The following is a 17507-nucleotide window of genomic DNA, read 5'->3' as shown; positions in this document are numbered from 1 at the left end:
GAGTGCGGGACCTTGTCTCGCCGTTGGGGGGGCGGCCCCCGCCCGGTCCACACAGAGGGGATCGGATGACGGGGGCTGGGGCCAGTATCTGGGGCTCTGGACTGAGGGGTGGGCCGGGGTCGTGCGCGCTGGCTCGGGAGCTCGCGCCCCGGGATCCCCCCCGAATCCGGCCCGGGGGCAGCGCTTTGGAGGGGAGAGGGGGGCGCGGCTCCGCCCCTCCGGTCCCCGCCTCCCGCGGGCGCCCGCCCAGCCGCCGCGGCCCCGCCCACCTCGTCACGCTCGGACGCGGGCGGGGGGCGGGGAGCGCCTCCATGTGATGCGCCCTCCTCGCGGTGCCCTTCAGCTTCAGCCGCAGTTCCAGGGGCGCCACATGGACCCGGCCGGCCCGAGCGCGCTCTGCCGCTGACCGCCCGCCCGCGCCCCGGCCCCAGCCCCAGGAAGGTAACCAGCGGCCCCGCGCGCAGCTCCTTCCCAGGACCCGCAGGGCGGGCACTCGGCCCCAGATGCCCCCTTCCCGGCCCGGGCTGGGCGCTCGGTCAGCCCCCGGCGGGCGCTGTCCGCCGGCGCGGTGCTGAAGCGGCCCAGGGGTCGCGGCCCGCGCCCTCCCTCGTTCTTACTCCTTCTCCGAGTCTCCTGCCTCTCGCGTCTCCCCTTCCCCTCCCTCGTCCTCTGTCTTTTTCTTTCTTTCTCCTGGCGCTCTCCCGCCTGAGGGCCGCTTGGCAGAGCCGGGCAACTCGCTCGCCCGCAAAGCCAAGGGGTGCGGCGGCCGCGGGAGCCCTGAGCCGTGCGATGGGGCGGTGGGAGCACTAGGGGAGCTCCGGCAGCGCCCCGGCCTCTCAGGGCTGGGCCCTGAGACTCCCTCCCCACCAGGAGGCAGGGGAGAAGTTTGGAAGAGAATCTGCTTTGCGGCAAAGGCGCCCCTGCGCGCCAGCGCTTTGCGGGGAGGCAGGGGTACGCTCGCCCCCCCATCCCTCCCCAGCCTGCACACACGCGGGTCTCCTTCATCTGAAAAGGAAAAAAAAAACCCATAAAACAGTGGATCTCCAGGGACCTGGGTTTCCTTGCCAGGAGAGACCTCACCAGACAGGGGGTGGGGGGTGGGGGCACAGCAGCTGCTGATTTTGCAGGAAGCACCTCCTCACCAGACTTGCAGCTGGCCTGGACCCTGGAGGTCCCCACCCATGCAGATGCAGGGGGAGGGGTGGTCTGCCCCCCATTTCATTTGTTCCCGAAGGCTGGGGCCCCTGCAGTTTCTCCCTTCCACCCCAGTCTCTGCTGTGTGCAGGGGGCAGTGGGTGCTGGCCTCTCCCCCGGGTGAAACCTGGTCTCCCAAGACTTCCATCCGAAGCCAAAGGGAGCTCCCACCCAGGTCCCACCCACACTGACCTTTCCCATCCTTTAGATGGGTCTCCGCGCCCATGGCCCAGGGCTCCACCAGGGAGGCAGCAGAGCCAGTCACCTCCAAACGCCCCTGGGCCTGCCCCCACTTCTCAAAGGCAGCTTCTCCTCGGAGCTGCACGCTCCCATCCCTGCAGTAGCAGCCGGACGCCGGCTTCACAAACCCCAGGGGCCCAGAGAGACCACTTTGCAGGGACCTTCCCAGACCCAGGTGCCTGTCCCATGTTGAAGTCCAGCCTCCAGGTGTTGGGGGGACCACGAATGATGCTTTCTCACACCCCAGACCTGCTTCTAGGGGAAGTTGGGAGGGGACAAGGAAGAAGTCCTCCCCCAGCCCCGTTGGTGACCTGTGACCATTTCCTCTCCCCAAGCAGAGAACTCCTGGCCACATTCGCATGTGAGCTGTGACCCTCCGAGGAGCCGCTGAGAACTCAAAGCCATCACCATGGAATTCGTGATGAAACAGGCCCTGGGAGGTAGGGAGAGGGGGGCACCCTGCACACCCAGCAGCACGCAGACACACGGGGTCTCACGCAGCACGTGGTCACCGTCGGACTTCACCACACAGTCCCCGCAATCACACCTACAGGCTCCCTCTGGACCGGGGCTGGGGGCTGGGGCGGGGGGACGAACAGGGAGGGGCCAAAGGCGGTGCGTCCTGAATCCCCTGGCCAGCTTTGGGGGTGGGTGAGGATGCATGCCAGTGCACTGTGTCCGGGCGGAGCCCCCCAGGTGGCCCTGAGCAGCAGTACCTCTGTCGGCCTTGGGAGGACACCCCAGGGCGCACCAGGGGTCAATCCCACTGGTCAGATCCGGTGGCCCCCCACGGGGACTTTGCTTCTGATGCGCAGGGGTGCAGGAGGCCGCAGAGTGGCCACAGCAGGCAGAGTGGGGGTAAGGAGCAGAGCTGGACCTGTGGCCTCCAGCGAGGACTTTGCAGTGTCACGAGGGAGGGGCCCCAGCGTGCACAGGCAGGTAGCTTGTGTGTACCCACCTGCGTCCCCACCTCCCCGCCCCCGTGAAGGCAGTGCAGCCTCTTTGTGTGTTGGGCGAGGGGACCCCCCTTCCAGCCCTGCTGCTGCTTTTGAAAGGAATCCTGTGCCTCCTTGGGTCAAGGCCATCAGCACAGCCGGAGAGCCTGGCCCAGGAGAGGAAGATGATGTAGGACAGTGAGCTGAGACCCTGGCCCAGGAGGTGGGCGGGGGAGCGGATCGAGGTCCGCACTGGCACAGTTGCATCCTGGTCAGCCTGGCCCACGGGGCCGGCCCTGTGCACCCTGGCTCCCCTGGTGCAGCACCAGCTCTGGGAGCTCCCTGTGATGGGAGCCGGCGGCCGCTGCCTGATTCTGCCATTAGAGATGTCTTCCTCGTGTGACGGGACCACCCCGGGACCATACGTGGCCTCTGTGGGTCACACCCTGACCTGACGCCTTTCACAGCCGGGCACGTGTCAGGTGATGCATGACAGGGCCACCTCTTGGCAGGAGTGATGGAGAGCTTTTCACCAGAGGTGGGGCACCATGGGGGCTCTGGTGCTAGGAACGAGGGGCAGGACAGAGGGGCCAGTGCCACCGTGCCCAGGACAGGAACCCCACGGGTGGGCTTGTCTCCTGGAGAGTGACTGCATTTCCACTCAACACAGATTAAATGGAAAGACGTCTGGGCCTGGCCCGGGGCCACATTTCCTGAGACTTCATGGTCAAGGGTAGGCTGCGGGTTGCGTCTAATCATAATGGTTACATCACTGGAACGTGATTCAGGGACAAAAGCAGCAGGAGGCACCAGGAGGAACCCAGGTTCCACGCAGCCGGTCCCAGGCTGTTACAGATAATTAATCAGGTGGCTAATTCGGGCCCCGAGGTGGGCTTGCAAGAAACGGAAATATCTGATTTCGCTGTCTGCATGGCTGAAATCAGCTGGGTAATTGCCTGCCTGGATTCCCTTTGTTCTGTGTCAGCCCAAAGTTTCTCCTGCGGCAGTGACAGGGCGGCTTCACCAGTGACGTGGGAGCCTGGGCGCCGCCAGCGGAGGCCCCTCGGGCAGCAGCTACTCCCTGGGGCCCCAGACCCAGCGTTCCCCCGAACTCCCACCCCGTTCGCACCCCAGTGCTGCTGGGGGCAGGGGCTGCTCCAGGTGAGGCCTTGCTTTCTGGTGCCGTGTTTTCTCTCTCCCTGGTGGGCGTCATTTTGGTCTCTCGGGATGAGTGTGGGTGAGAGACAGACAGACGGAGACCAGGAGATGATTCCAAGAGGGGCCAGAGCCCCGGACACGGAGGCGGGACGAACCCCGGACGCCGTCCAGAGACAGGCTAACTCAGAGGGGATACGGCCAGAGACAGACCGAGAAAAAGATGAAGGGAAATGCCTCGGACACTGGAGTCACAGAGATGTGGGGAAACGGGACTGGAGGGAGGTGGATGCAGGAGCAGGGTAGCGGGAGCCAGGCTGCGGGGATCAGGCAGGGAAGGTGGCTGGGGGCTTAGAGGCTCAGAAGAGGACAGCCGAGGAAAACATGGAAAAGACGGGGCGGCCGAGACGGAGACTGGGGAAACCGGGGAATCAGGTCAGGAAGTATAAATGCAGGACAGAGAGACAGACAGAGGGACAGACAAAGAGATGTAGACAGAGACAGATTGACACAGACAGAGAGACATAGAGGGACAGACAGGGAGAAACAGAGAGGGAGACAGAGAGAGACAGACAAACAGAGAGACAGAGAAACAGACACAGGGAGACAGTGACAGACATAGACATACACAGACAGAGACAAACAGACAGGCAGACAGAGAGGCACACAGAGACAGGGATGTATTAGAAACAAACTGAGAAATAGAGTCAGGGCCAGAAGCAGAGACACATCCGCACACACACGCACACTCAGAGAAAGGCTCACAGCGGAAATGAGGGGAGAGGCAGGCCTGGAGGGAGCCCCAGGCAGGCCTTGCCGCGCTGGGGACGAGACTCCATGTGGCCTAATTAAGCCGGGCCATCTGCCTGGCCCTGCCTCTCAGGCAGGCCCTTTGTTGGGGCAGAGGTTTCCAGGTGACTGCCTGGTGGGCAGAGCAGCTGCAGGACTCAGGATTCCCACATCACACAGACAGACAGACGGGGCGCCCACAGCCCCCCAGACGCATGCCTGTGTCTGCCCAGCCTTGTCCACTCTGGGGCTCTTAGGAGGAGCCCAGTCTGGGACCTGCCTGGGACCTGCAGGGCCGTGGACAGGTGCACGCCCTCCACACCTCTGGCCCCCACCTGTCTGGCCCTGACGTGTTCACCCCCCCTCCAGCACCCTTGAGCGCGGAGCGTTCTGGGGAGGGCTGACGGGGCTTGTCCGGGGCACACACGCCTCTCACTCCCTCAGTCATCTGGTCTCTGCTCTTCCAACAGCCTCTGCCCCGTCCATCCTGCTTGTCTGCACGATCTGGGCACCACGAGGCGGGGCTGGGCCGTGGGCAAGCCGGCTGTGTGCCGGTGCTGCGGGACAGACGGGAACGCGCGGGGTCAGGGAGAGCCAGTTCACACTTGGATGGCCGTGAGTCCCAGGCGAGCCCTGCCCGTGACCCTCTGTAGGCACCTGCCTGCCCCGTGTCTGCGGCTCGGCCCGTACCGGGGCCCCTGCCCTGCCGGCGGGCTTCTGGCTCTGCCGCTGTGGCTGCCGCGGGGCCCTGCTGAGGGCCCTCTCCTCCACTGGCCTGTCTGGTCGGACACAGAGCCCGCCTCTCTGGGGACCACAGGTCACGTGGGAGCCGGCACAGACCTCGGGGCACCTACTGCTGGAGGGAAGGGAAGTGGGGGCTGATGCGGAGGTGTCACGTCGTGGTGACGAGGGGCCGCGGGGGGCAGTGCGGGCAGGCCGGGGAGGGCCGCTGGGAGGGGCCGGCAGGTGGGCTGCAAGCTGCGGGCATGGGGGCGGGGGCTGGCCGCGGCCCGGCTGTGGGTGGTGAACAGGGGGACTCAGGTGCTGACACATCAGCTGTCCTGCCTGTCACGTCTCAGCAAGGCCAGCGGCCCCAAACCCTGACTTCACGCAGACTCCCGGCTTCGAGCTGCTCCTCTGAGGGCAGGTGGGTGGCGTGGGCCACAGAGGAAGGGACGGTGAGACGGCAGGGTCTGCACGGACGCCCGGCCTCTGGGCCCCTGGAGTGGACACTGGAGGGCTCTGCTCAGGGCCCACCTCTCTCTCTCCCTCTCTCGACGCAGCCCGCGTGGGACTGGGCGGGGCCCCTGGAGTGTCTGCTCTTAGGGCCTGAGTTCTCCGTGGACTGACGGGGCGCCTGGGTTCCTTCAGACTCAGAAGACGTGATCCCTGGGAGGTGGCTCTGCCGGCGCCTGCCCTGAGGCCGGGGAGCTGGGGGCACTCAGGGCTGGCCAGGGAGCATTCTTCTGAGGCCAAGTGGTCGAGGAAAGTGAACAGCTATCGGCAAACTTTTTCTCCCCGAGAGAAACGTCCTGGAGAACTTGACAGGTGTTGGGCCTCCTGAGGTCCATCAACACACCCTGACGTTTAACTGAGCCAGCGTTCCGTCCCCAAGAGAAGAAAACATTGACGCACGGTCACGTGATGCTTGGGAGCTTGTCTGCGGCAAAGTGGCCTTGAGCCAGGGCCAGGCGCTCCGCCGCGTCTGCACAGATCTGGGACTCAGGGTCCTCAAGGGTGTAATTTGAAGAAACTGTCTTCCCCCAAGACCAGGAAGTGGCGATGGCCCCGGAGCTATATTTGCCTCGTGGACAAGAGCGTGGGCAGTTGGCGGGGTGGCGTGGTCCCTGTAGACGCTCGCCAGACTAAATCAGGAGCAGTGTGTCTATTTTGGCCCAAGTGACCCGGTTCGTAGCTGTCTGTCCCATTGTTCCGCTCAGTGTGGCATGTTCTGTGTCTGGAACACGCTTAGGTCCTCCGGGCTGGTGAGGGGGAGGGGAGGGTTTCCTGGAGGAGGGCATGTCCGAGGTGGGCTCCAAGGAGGAGTGGACGGACTGGGACCCAGTACACGCAAAGATCCAGGGGCCGTAGGGGCTGGGACGGGCTTGGAGGGCAGCCCAGTGCCCAAGCCTAAGCTCAGGTCTGCCTGGCCACACCCAGGGGCTCGGTCAGTGTGGACAGTGTCCTGCGGAGAGTCGGCCCTGGGCCCGGCCTGCGGGCAGGGAGGCTGGTCTGGGCGCGGCTGAGAGGCTGCCCTCTCTCCAGAAGCGGGGGGCAGGGGGCCCGTGCCTGGTGCGTGGGGAGGACGAGGGAACGACCAGCCGCTGTCCTGAGGCCGGCACGTCTGCGCGTGTGTGGGCGGCAGGAGCTCCAGCACCCAGACCTGCGTGGAGGGAGGGAAGGTGCTCTACTGACACCCCCCAGGGAGAGCCTGGGCCGGGGGCCTCCACACCTTGCTGGTGGTGGGCTGTGCGCTCTCGGCCGGGACACCTAGGGGGTCTCGTGGGGATCAGTTCCCAGATGTTTAGGGGCCACAGGGACCAGATCCAGGAGAAGGGAGGGCAGCGCCCTCTGTGAGCCAGGAGCCCTGGGCAGGGGAGCCCCCCCTCGGGGCCAGCACCTCCCCCGCCTCTAGGCTGTTGGGGGCCTCCTTCCTCTTCCCTGCTGCCAACTCCGCAGCGCCCAGCTGAGGCCTGTCTGCAGCTGCTTTTGGGGGGCCCAGAACCGGGGCTCCCGAGGTCTCTGCCGGTCAGACGTGGCTCTGCCCCGACCCTCCCTTGCCTCGCCTCCTAGGACGTCAGGTCAGGGCCGCAGAGGCAGTCCTGTCCCGGCCCCCAGTGTCCGCCCGTGGGACTCTACGTCGAGGGCGAGGCCGGGCGTCCCCATCCTGTCCCAGACCCAGGTCCTGAGGCCTGAGCTGGCCGCACAGGCTCCCCCGCCCTGTCTGTCTGCTTCAGGGCTCACTCTGCTTGTCATGGGCCTCCCACATGCCCAGGGCTGCTCTGCTGGGACACTGGCCGGGGGAGGCCAGGCTCTCTGGCATCGGGTAGGCTGAGCGTCACAAGGTGAGCTGTACTGCAGGGAAAGGAGCAGATTGGGAGGGAAACTAGAATTCTGCACTGGGGAGAATGCTTTTGACTCAGATTACAGAGAACCAGACAGAGTGATTTGAATCGGTTTGTTTTTTTCACATGATGAGGTGTCAGGAAGTGGTTCAGCTGCTCAGCGGTACCATCAGGGACCTGGCTCTGGCTCTCATTGTGCTACTGTCATCCTAGTGGAGCGTTCCGCTTGCTCCTCGCCGCCACAAAGTGGCTGCTGCTGCTCCGGCGTCACGTACACAGTCAGGGGAGGACGAAGGAGACAATCCCTTTGTCTGCTTGGCGAGTGTGTCTGTGGAATCTCGTAGATGGTTTCCATTTATGTGTCATGGGCAGGAAGGTCTGGGAAGGTGAGGGCCAAGGAGGCACATCACCCTCCAAACAAGGCAGCTTGCATCAGCTTGGGAAACCTGGGTTTCCAGGTGCAGGAGCCCCGGACCACGAGCTCTCAGAGGGCAGAGGTGCCTCCTCCTCCCCCTGCTCGCTCTTGAGAGCCGGGCTCCTCCTCCACAGGTGGCTGGCAAATACTTGAAGATTAAATACCAATTTTCACTCAGCATGGGCTGCCCAGATGCCATGTTGGATCGAGAAAGTGCTGGCTTACTTCATGGGGCTCAGTGAAGACGCTTCTTACCCCTTGTCTCGTAGAGAAAACTGCCTGTTCTCCCGACGCGCTGGACAGCCCTTCCCTCGGGAGAGGGCACTCCTGGTGGTTCAGCCGCCACTCAGTTGGAAACGCTTTAGCCCCAACCAGGGAGTAAACTGCATATAACGCGCTTCAACGCATGAAGTCATTTCTTTTTTGCCTTGGTTGGCGAGGACTTCTGGTTGGGATTAAAGCGCGTGTTTGAATAGTTCCTGCGTGACGAGCTCTCAGGAATCTTGTGCTGACATGGGAGGCTGCCGGGCTGGCTCCGGGTCGCCCTGCATTTGATGCTGGGACATTTTACAGAGTGGGCAGGGACTGAATGAAAACCTCAGAGCCAGCATCAAGTCCAGGCAAATCCCAGTGCTGACAAGTTTCAGAGACCTCAGCCTCGTGAACCCAAACCCAGGTCAAGACGGATCAGGGGAGGGGGCTCCCGGCAGCTGCAAGCGGCCCCTCCCTAAGGCGGCCCCCTCGGGGCTCCTGCCCCTCGTGGCAGAGGAGAGGAGAACGGGGTCCTTCCGAGGCTCCTGCCGTTGGCTGTCGGCTGCTCAGAGCCCCGGATCCTGTCTGGGCGGGGGGCGGGGGCTCTGGCTGGGGTCCGTCCGGAGCCTCCTCCTGGCCTCTGCCTGTGCTCTGGGCTCCGTGCAGATCAGCTTTCCAGCTTTGCCCGCACTTTTCTCGTCTCCTGGACAGGGTAGAACGTGGCTTCTCTCGCCCCGCCCCCTGACCCTCGGGGTCAGTCAGGACCTCCGGCTGCTTCTTAGGGGGGCGGCCCCGTGGGTCCCTTTTGGTCCCCTGGACTAGACCATGAGCTGTAGTGTCTGAGGCCAGGCCCCTCCTTGGGGGCCAGTGGGAGGCTTAGGGTACTGGGTGCCGAGTTCTGAGGGTGCTGCCTGCTGAGTGCCGCGGGTGCTGTGCGTTGGATTCTGACTGCTAGTTCTGGGTGCTGAGTGCTGGGTGCTGGGTGCTGGGTGCTGGGTGCCAGTGCAGACTGAGCCTCAGAAGGTCGAGGACTCCTGGGGTCGGGCAGCTGGCCGGAGCAGCCCCAGGGCTGCATCCTTTGGTGCTAATGGCCGCTCCTAACATTCCCCGGGGAAAGCCATGGCCGTGTCCGAGTGGAAACATCAGAACTGCCTGCTGAGCTCTGCTTCCTCGGCTGGGAGGTGGGCTTCACCAGGAGGGTGCTGGCCACCGCGTGCGCCCCAGGCCGCCTCAGCCCCGGGCGTCTGCCTTTACCCTCTGGGCCCCTGCGGCCCAAGAGCTGGCGGGAAGGCCGCAGGTGCGGGGCCTCTTGGGAGAGGAAGAAGTGCAAGGGCTGCGGGCGGGCGGAGGAAGCAGAGAGGACAGAAACAGTTTAACAGAAGCTGAGGGCGGAGCCCCAGCAAGCTGCCAGCCTCGGGCCCCGGAGGGTGTTTGGGGCCGAGGACCACCTTGCACTTAGCGTCCTTCAGAAGGAAGCCTCTGGAAATGGGTCTGCTCTGCGCCTAGCCCACGGGCTGCTGTCTGCCAACACCCTGCTGGCGGGGCCCGCCCTGCACAGGAGCAGACGCGGCCGGGTCCGTGAGGCCCCGCACAGTAGCACCCCGACGCCCCCCTGCCTCGCTGTCCCACTGCAGCTGTGCATCGGGCTGTGGTCAAGGGGGTCTGTGCGCCTGGCACCAGGCCTGCGTGGAGGTGGCTAGGAGGGGCTGCTGGGGGGCAGCAGCTCGTGAGCCTCTGCTCCCGCCCCAGGTGGCTTCAGGGCCCAGGCCCTCCCCCGGCAGACTGGGCAGCGGGTGAGCGCAGGGGAGCTGGGGTCCAGGCGCGAGGAAGCCGGCGGCCACACCACCTGTCCCAGATCCTGGTTCTGTTTGGACTCGCTAATCAGCATTTTCATCTTGCCTCTGTCTCCACGTGTCCCCTCCTGAAGCCAAGACCAGACGTGCCACCTGGCACCTGGCTCAGCGGGCAGGGACAGCGGCGGCGGCCTGGGGCCTCTCCCCGACGGGTGTGGAACATCTGACCAGTGCCCCAGACCAGCAAAAGAGGTTTTCCAGGCCACAGAAGCAGGAGGAGCGTCACAGAAGATGCGGGCAGCGCGGGCCGGGGTCTGATTTAGTCAAGACTAGAGCGGGGGCCTTCCACGTGACCAGCCAGCCGGCCAGCCCCCCGGCCGTGCCCCTGGGCCGGCTTCAGGAGGCGAGGCTGCCAGGCCTGGGGCCAGAGCATAGTGGTCAGCAGGGTGAGACAGGGCCCATGCCTTGGGCCTCCCCTCCCCGAGGGCTGGGCAGAGACGCTCCGGAGGGGGTGGGCTCTGTCTGCCGGCTAGGATGAGGCAGAGTGTCCACTCGCCCGCCCCCGTTCCTTCGGAGCTTGGCCAGCAGGTGGGAGTGCGGCTGGACAGGCGTTTGGAAGCCGGGCCCCGGGGCGGTGGATGATGGACAGTGAATGGTGGCGAGACAGGTTTGGCTGCCCCTTGGACGCTGGTCTACTCCTTGGCCCGGGGTGTCGAGGAGACTCCGACGCAGGCCAGGCAGGCGGTGCCCGCGGACCCCGGCCACAGGCCCCTCGGGCCAAGCACCTCCACAGGGCAGCGGGGGGGGGCGTCTTTGAGGGGCTTCGCTTTGCAAGAACATTAACTGTTGAATGTGTATCATCACAATTAACATCTGATCTAACTTGTGTCACCTTGACTTTCACCTTTTTTAAATGCTTCCTTGCTAGTTCATGTATTTAATCTTAATACATGGACTAGATTTTCTTTTTAAAAACCTTCTGCAGTGTTTTGGAACCCGCACGCCCTTTGAAAACATTATTCAAGCTCTAATTGTTGCCGTCACGGGCGACACTGTGTGTTTCGAGCTCTCGCCAAGTCCTTCCGGCGGTTCTGTGAGCTCCTCTGTCCGGCCTTCACCCACACCCGCCTCTGTTCTTTGTGATTCCGGTCTGGAGGCTTGGTATTACTGTCGATGTTTTCTTAATACATAAACTTTTTTTTTTTTGCGGCACGCGGGCCTCTCACTGTTGTGGCCTCTCCCGTTGCGGAGCTCAGGCTCCGGACGCGCAGGCTCAGCGGCCGTGGCTCACGGGCCCAGCCGCCCTGGGGCATGTGGGATCTTCCCGGACCCCGTCACGAACCCGCGTCCCCTGCATCGGCAGGCGGACTCTCAACCACTGCGCCACCAGGGAAGCCCCCATAAACATATTTTTATCTTTGCATTCAATTTGATGAGGTATTTATCCACGTTTATTTTTTAACATGAAAGTGGGTTTTTTTTTTTCCTACCATGAAACTAATAAATGTTCATTGTAAGGAATTGCAATAATACAGAAAACATAAAGAAGTGATATGGAAAATTGAGACACCACGTTGCTTTCAAACTCATCTGCTAGAATCACTCATTACTTATGTGAAATAATATTATTTTTTTCCAGGAAAAATGCCTTCAGACCTGTTTCTAATTTTAAAAGACTCTGCAAAGTTCTTTACGCTGTCCATTTATTAGAACTGGCTCGGGGCTCAGCTGGCTGTGCCAAAGCTGGGGGCCGAGGATCAGCCTGCCACGGTGACTGTGGCTTAAAACCGCTTTAGACAGAAAACGCGGGACAGCGTCATTTCCTGACAGCAGCCCTTTGAACAGTGCGTGTTTCAGGGAGGTTTCTGTCTGCTGTGTAGACAGGTTTAGACGAAACTCGCCCTTTGGGTGATGAGCTACAGAATCAGTACAGACTTAACTCCAAGTTCCAGGAACAGTTTGTAAATATTTGCCCACCTTCCTCCCATCCTCCTGGCAGAGGTGGGGCTGCAGGTATAACTCGAATCCAGACCCAAGGAGCCCGTTGGAACGGAAAGTACCAGCAAGGAGCGGTCCTTGTGGACGCGTCCCCGCTGTTCCTCAGTAATGCGCTCGTGGATCATCTCAGACACTCCGCTGGTCTCCTGGAATGGGTGGGGGCCCTGAGCTGGGACAGACCTCCTGCCCCTCCCCCCATGTCCCCTCGGCAACAGGCGCCTTGACGACGCTCTTTCCTCCTGAACCTGTGGTTTGCCCTGAGTTAACGTGTCTGGACGCGGGCACATTCCACCCCATCAGCACTGTGCGCTGTCCCGCCTGACGGACGAGGCCCCTCTCCTCTCTCCTCTCCTGCTGGGCCTTTGGGAACTTTCCAACAGAGGGTGCGCGGGAGGGCCATGGAGTCTATTCTGCCTTGGGGCATAGCTGCCAGTTGGGCTGGGTATAAAGTTGTAGATTTTAAAGAACTTCCTCCTTGGAATTTTGAAGCCTCTTTTCAGTTGTCTTGCAGGTTCTAAAGTTGCTATTAAGTCACATGCTGCTCTCACTTCCAGTACTTTCTACAAGACCAGTTTGCTTTTCTCTCTGGAGGCTTTTACAGTTTCCTCTTTGACTTGGCATTTTGAAATTTCAAACTCTCAGGACCTTGCTGTGGGTCTTCTTTTCACCCCCTGCGGGTGCACTTCCTCGGCCCGGGGACAGGGCTCTGGCTGCCTCCTTGCTGAGCCCTCACCTGACCCTCTCGGCTCTGGGCCGCTCTGCTCTGATTCTCTGTGTCCTTCTGTTTTCTTTCCCGTTGTTCATCTCCTTGTCTTTTGTTCTACTTCCTGGGATATTTCCTTCATTTCATTTTCTAACTCTTCAACTGAACTTTTCATTTCTGCATTTACATTTTTAACTTCCAAAATCTCTTCCATGCATTCTGAACGCCCTCCCTTTCAAGGGTTCCCCTGGCCCTTGTACTGTCTCCTCTGAGCACCCTTGCCTGTCTGGGTGCCGCCTTCATGCTGGGGGCTCTCCGGGTGAGTTCTGAAAGCCTGGCTGAGGTCCTGCGTGCTGTGGGGGACTTCTGGCTTACCTGTGGGAGAAACACGTGGGAAGCTGGCTTTTATGTTTGGAGAGCCCCAGATGGTAGCATCTTTCGGTCTTGTTGGGAGGCGTGGCTCCATTTCTCCAGAAACAGATTCTGCGTGGCTGGATGGTGGGTTTCGTGAGCAGGGCAGTGGGTGGGGGCTTGGCGAGGTCCCCAGTTTCGGGAAACAGAGAGCCCCTTGACCCCTGTCTGTAGGTGGATGCGTCACCTCTGCCCCCACAGTGCCTGAGACTGGTCTGAGCCTGGAGGGGCTCTGGTTCAGTTTCTCCAGCGAAATGGGTTTTTGATTCCCCCTTGCCCCTTGGGTGGTGGGTCCCCAGGGCGTGGAGCGCAGGTGCCCCTCGTGCAGACCTCAGCCCCTCCCCCAGGACCTAGCGCCTCTGATACCAGAGTCGGCCTGGGTTCTGCCTGCACGTGAGCTGCGCAGCGGTCTCTCCCCCTGTTCTTGCTTGGGTGCCCCCTGCACGTCTACTCTCCATTTCCCCAAATTGGATACCTCGGCCACCTTGTTCTCTCCTCTCCTGTCTGTTTGTCCTCGTGGAATTATACTTTCACATTTCCTCGCTCCAGTTTTAGCGGGGCTGTGGAAAGCGGTTTAGATAAGCACGTGCGTTCGATCCAGCATGTTTCACTAGAGCTCGGTACCATCAGCTGTTAGACCTCCTGGAATTAGGACATGGAGCACAGGGTTAGCTGGAGTGAGCCCGCCGGGTGTCGAGAAGACCAGTGCAGGCAGACCTCAGAGATATTGCGGGTTTGGTGGCAGACCACCGCAATAAAGAGTGTCGTAATAAAGTGAGCCGTGGGAATGTTTTGGTCTCCCAGTACAAATAAAAGATGTGTTTACACTACAGTGTCGTCTGTTAAGTGTGCAATAGCATTATGTCTAAAGAAAGATACATCAAGTGTACATATCTTGATTAAAAAATTTTACTGCTAAAAAATGCTAACCATCATCTGAGCCTTCAGTGAGTCATAATCTTTTTTGCTGGTAGAGGGTGTGAAACATTGTGAGAATTACCAGAATGTGACAAGAGACATGAAGTGAGTACATGCTATCGAAAACATGGCGCCAACAGTCTTGCTTGACGCGGGGTTGCCACAGACCTTGAGTCTGTGAAAAACACAGTATCTGTAAAGGACCACAAAGCAAATCGCAGAAAAACGAGGTACGGTGACATTAGGACAAGTGGTATTACGGCATCTGGTATTAGGACAGCTGGTTAGGATGCTCGGTATTAGGGTAAGTATATTGCAGCGTCTAGTGTTGGGATGCCTGGAGTTAGGATGTCTGGTATTATTAGGACGCCTGGGGTTAGGGCGCCTGACATCGGGACATCTGGTATTAAGATGCCTGTCATTGCACTTGAATGAATTCACTACCATTGACTTAACCAGTACCGAACGTTGTGCATCACACATCCGGCCTGTTTACACTCATAAACAGTGTTGCACTGGGCATTCCTGCACTTACGTCCTGTCAATCAATATATATTTATTGAGTTCTTAACCATAAGCCAGACACACAGACGGAGAGTCTGCATCTGATGAAGCATACATTCTAGTGTCGGAAACAGAAAAACAAAACCCAGGTCCATAAACAGTAAACGTGAGGCCTCAAGAGGTGGCGCATGGGACAGAAGTCAAGCAGGAGCCTTGTCTTTCAGGCGTGTCCTTGTGCTCAGGCGGCAGTGCTGTGGCCGCAGAGGGTGGCCTTCAGGAAACCACGATATCCTCGTGTTTTGGGTTTTTTTAATTAATTTTTATTGGAGTGTAGTTGCTTTACAGTGTTGCATTAGTTTCTGCAAAGTGAATCAGCCATACGTATACATATATCCCCTCTTTTTAAAAAAATTTCTTTATTTTATTTCTTTATTTTTGGCTGTGTTGGGTCTTCGCTGCTGCGCGCGGGCTTTCTCTAGTTGTGGCGAGCGGGGGCTACTCTTCCTTGCGGTGCGTGGGCTTCTCGTTGCGGTGGCTTCTCTTGTTGTGGAGCACAGGCTCTAGGCGCGTGGACTTCAGTAGTTGTGGCGCACAGGGTCAGTAGTTGTGGTGCACGGGCTTAGCTGCTCCGCAGAGTGTAGGATCTTCCCGGACCAGGGATCGAACCCATGTCCCCTGCTGGCAGGCGGATTCTTAGTCACTGCGCCAGCAGGGAAGTCCTTATCCCCTCTTTTTTGGATTTCCTTCCCATTTAGGTCACCGCAGAGCACTGAGTAGAGTTCGCTGAGCTATACAGTAGGTCCTCATTAGTTATCTATTTTATACATGGTATTAATAGCATGCGATGTCTTTGTTGACATGAATACAATACGGCAGAAGGATGTGCACGGCTAATCTTCTGCCACATGTTTCCAAACTGCCCTCTAAGTAGATCTCGCTAAAATATGCCGCGGCCAGGCTCCATCGTGCAGATCACACACACGCTCCCCAACATGGGTTTTGTCAAACTGTTGCCGATTGGGTGGATAAAGTTGATCTCATTTTTAATTACATTTTGGGGATAACAGTGTGACTTAGCATCTTTCATTCACTCAGCAAAATTTTTGAACACCCAGTATTCGCCATTATTATGGTTTCTACGTTTTAGGTGAATGTTCTGTTATTTACCGTTCCACGCTTGCCGTTTGCCATTTAACTCTGTGATGTTCTAGGTACTCTCGCCGTGCGTGTGTATGTAGTCAGCGCTGTCGGTCCTTCCTCGTTACGCTGTGTTTTCCCGCTTCTCTGCACGCCTGGAACATTTGCACTGGACGCCCCACATTGTGAGTTCGTTCACCCGGTCGCTGCTGGCGTTTCTGTTTTCCTAAATATATGCACTTTGCTCAGTATGCGATCAGCTTATTTAGGGACAGTTTGATTCTTTCCTTTCTTGTCTTTAAGCTTTGTTAGGTGGGAGCAGAGCCATGTTCGGTCAGGATACTTTTCCCCACAACCGAGGTCGTCCCTTCTTCTTATTCTCAGGGATGCCTGGTGATCTGTGGCTTCTTCTGCTCTTCCTCTTGGGAGCCTTCTCGTAAAAGGCGGAGATGTTGGATTGGGTAGAAAATCAAGACCCAACTTTATGAGGCCTATAAGAAACCCACCTGAAATATGAAGACACAAATAAGGGAAAAATAAAAAGATGGAAAAAGAGAAGCCATGTTAATATTAATCAAAAGAAGCCTGGAGGGGCCACATCAGTGTCAGACAGAGATTTCAGAGCAAAGGTTGTGACCAAGGGTGAAGACGGCCCTATCCCAGTGAGAAAGGAGCCGTTAATCAAGAGGACACCACAGTCCCGACCATTTCTACGAGTAATAACTGAGCTTCAAGACGTGTGAGGCAAAACCGGCAGAACTTAGAAGAGAAACAGACAACCTGCAGGTTCGGGTGGCGACACTCAGGACGCACAGACCTGAGCAGACTGCCAACCGGCCTGGCCGACTGACTCTACAGACACTTCAGATGACAGCTCACAGCTCACAGAGCATCTACCCAGATAGACCTTCTTCTTGCAGACGCTTCAGATGACACTCACAGAGCACTTACCCACATAGACCTTCTTCTTGGCCACAAAACCAGTCTCAGTAAACGTAGATGATTCCAGCCATGCAGAATGTGTTTTCTGTCCACACTGGGACGAAACAAGAAGCACACAACAGAAAGATATCTGGGAAATCCCCCCAATATTTGGAAACTAAACAACCCATGGGGCCAAGAAGGGATTAAGATGGAAATTAGAAATTATTGTAAACTGAATGGAAATTAAAAACCGGTAATTTGTGGGATTCAGGAAAGTCATGTTTAGAGGGAAATTTATATCACTAAACACCTCAATAGAAATGAAGAAAAGTCTCAAATGATTAACTTCAACTTCTTTTCTTAAAAATATTTATTTATTTATATCTTATTTGGCTGTGTCGGGTCTTAGTTGTGGCGTGTGGGATCTAGTTCCCCGACCAAGGATTGAACCCAGGCCCCCTGCACTAGGAGTGTGGAGTCCCAGCCACTGGACCACCAGGAAAGTCCCTTAACTTCAACTTCTAACATCTGAAACTAGGAAAAGAAAATCAAACAAAACCCAAAATAAGTAGAAGAAAGGAAATAAAGATCAAAATAGAAATTAATGAAATGGGAGTGGGGATGAACAAAGTTAGTTAAGAAGATTAATAAAATTGGACTTGTATCCAGAATACCAATTACCATTCAATAATAAGATCAACAACCCAATCAAGAAATGGGCAGAAGGGGCTTCCCTAGTGGTGCAGTGGTTAACAATCCGCCTGCCAATGTGGGGGACACGGGTTCAAGCCCCGGTCCGGGAAGATCCCACATGCCACGGAGCAACTAAGCCCGTGTGCCACAACTACTGAGCCTGTGCTCTAGAGCCCTCGAGCCACAACTACTGAGCCCGCAAGCCACAACTACTGAAGCCTGCGCACCTAGAGCCCGTGCTCTGCAACGAGAGAAGCCACCGCAATGAGAAGCCCGTGCACCGCAACGAAGGGTAGCCCCTGCTGACCGCAGCTAGAGGAAGCCCACGTGCAGCAACGAAGACCCAATGCAGCCAATAAATAAATGAATAAAATCTATTAA

The 17507-nt window shown here is 58.5% G+C and overlaps 1 protein-coding gene across 2 annotated transcripts in view; it reads left to right on the top strand.

Moving 5' to 3' along the window:
- The first annotated feature begins 281 nt into the window (after positions 1-281).
- CPLX1 (complexin 1) overlaps positions 282-17507 on the top strand; it is a 37382-nt gene continuing 20156 nt past the window's right edge. The window contains exons 1-2 of one of the 2 annotated variants that reach the window (XM_060298835.1): positions 282-441; positions 1773-1874. In XM_060298835.1, the coding sequence (XP_060154818.1) occupies positions 1844-1874 (31 nt within the window). In that variant the 5' untranslated portion in view covers positions 282-441; positions 1773-1843. Of the gene's footprint in view, positions 442-1769; positions 1875-17507 lie in introns of both variants that reach the window. The other variant, XM_030876625.2, reaches the window with a different exon arrangement.

This window comes from Globicephala melas, chromosome 5 (genome assembly GCF_963455315.2).
Source record: "Globicephala melas chromosome 5, mGloMel1.2, whole genome shotgun sequence".
NCBI classification, from domain to species: Eukaryota; Metazoa; Chordata; class Mammalia; order Artiodactyla; family Delphinidae; genus Globicephala; species Globicephala melas.
The sequence above is the reverse complement of the archived record's forward strand: the minus strand, read 5'-3'. Positions and strand labels throughout refer to the sequence as shown.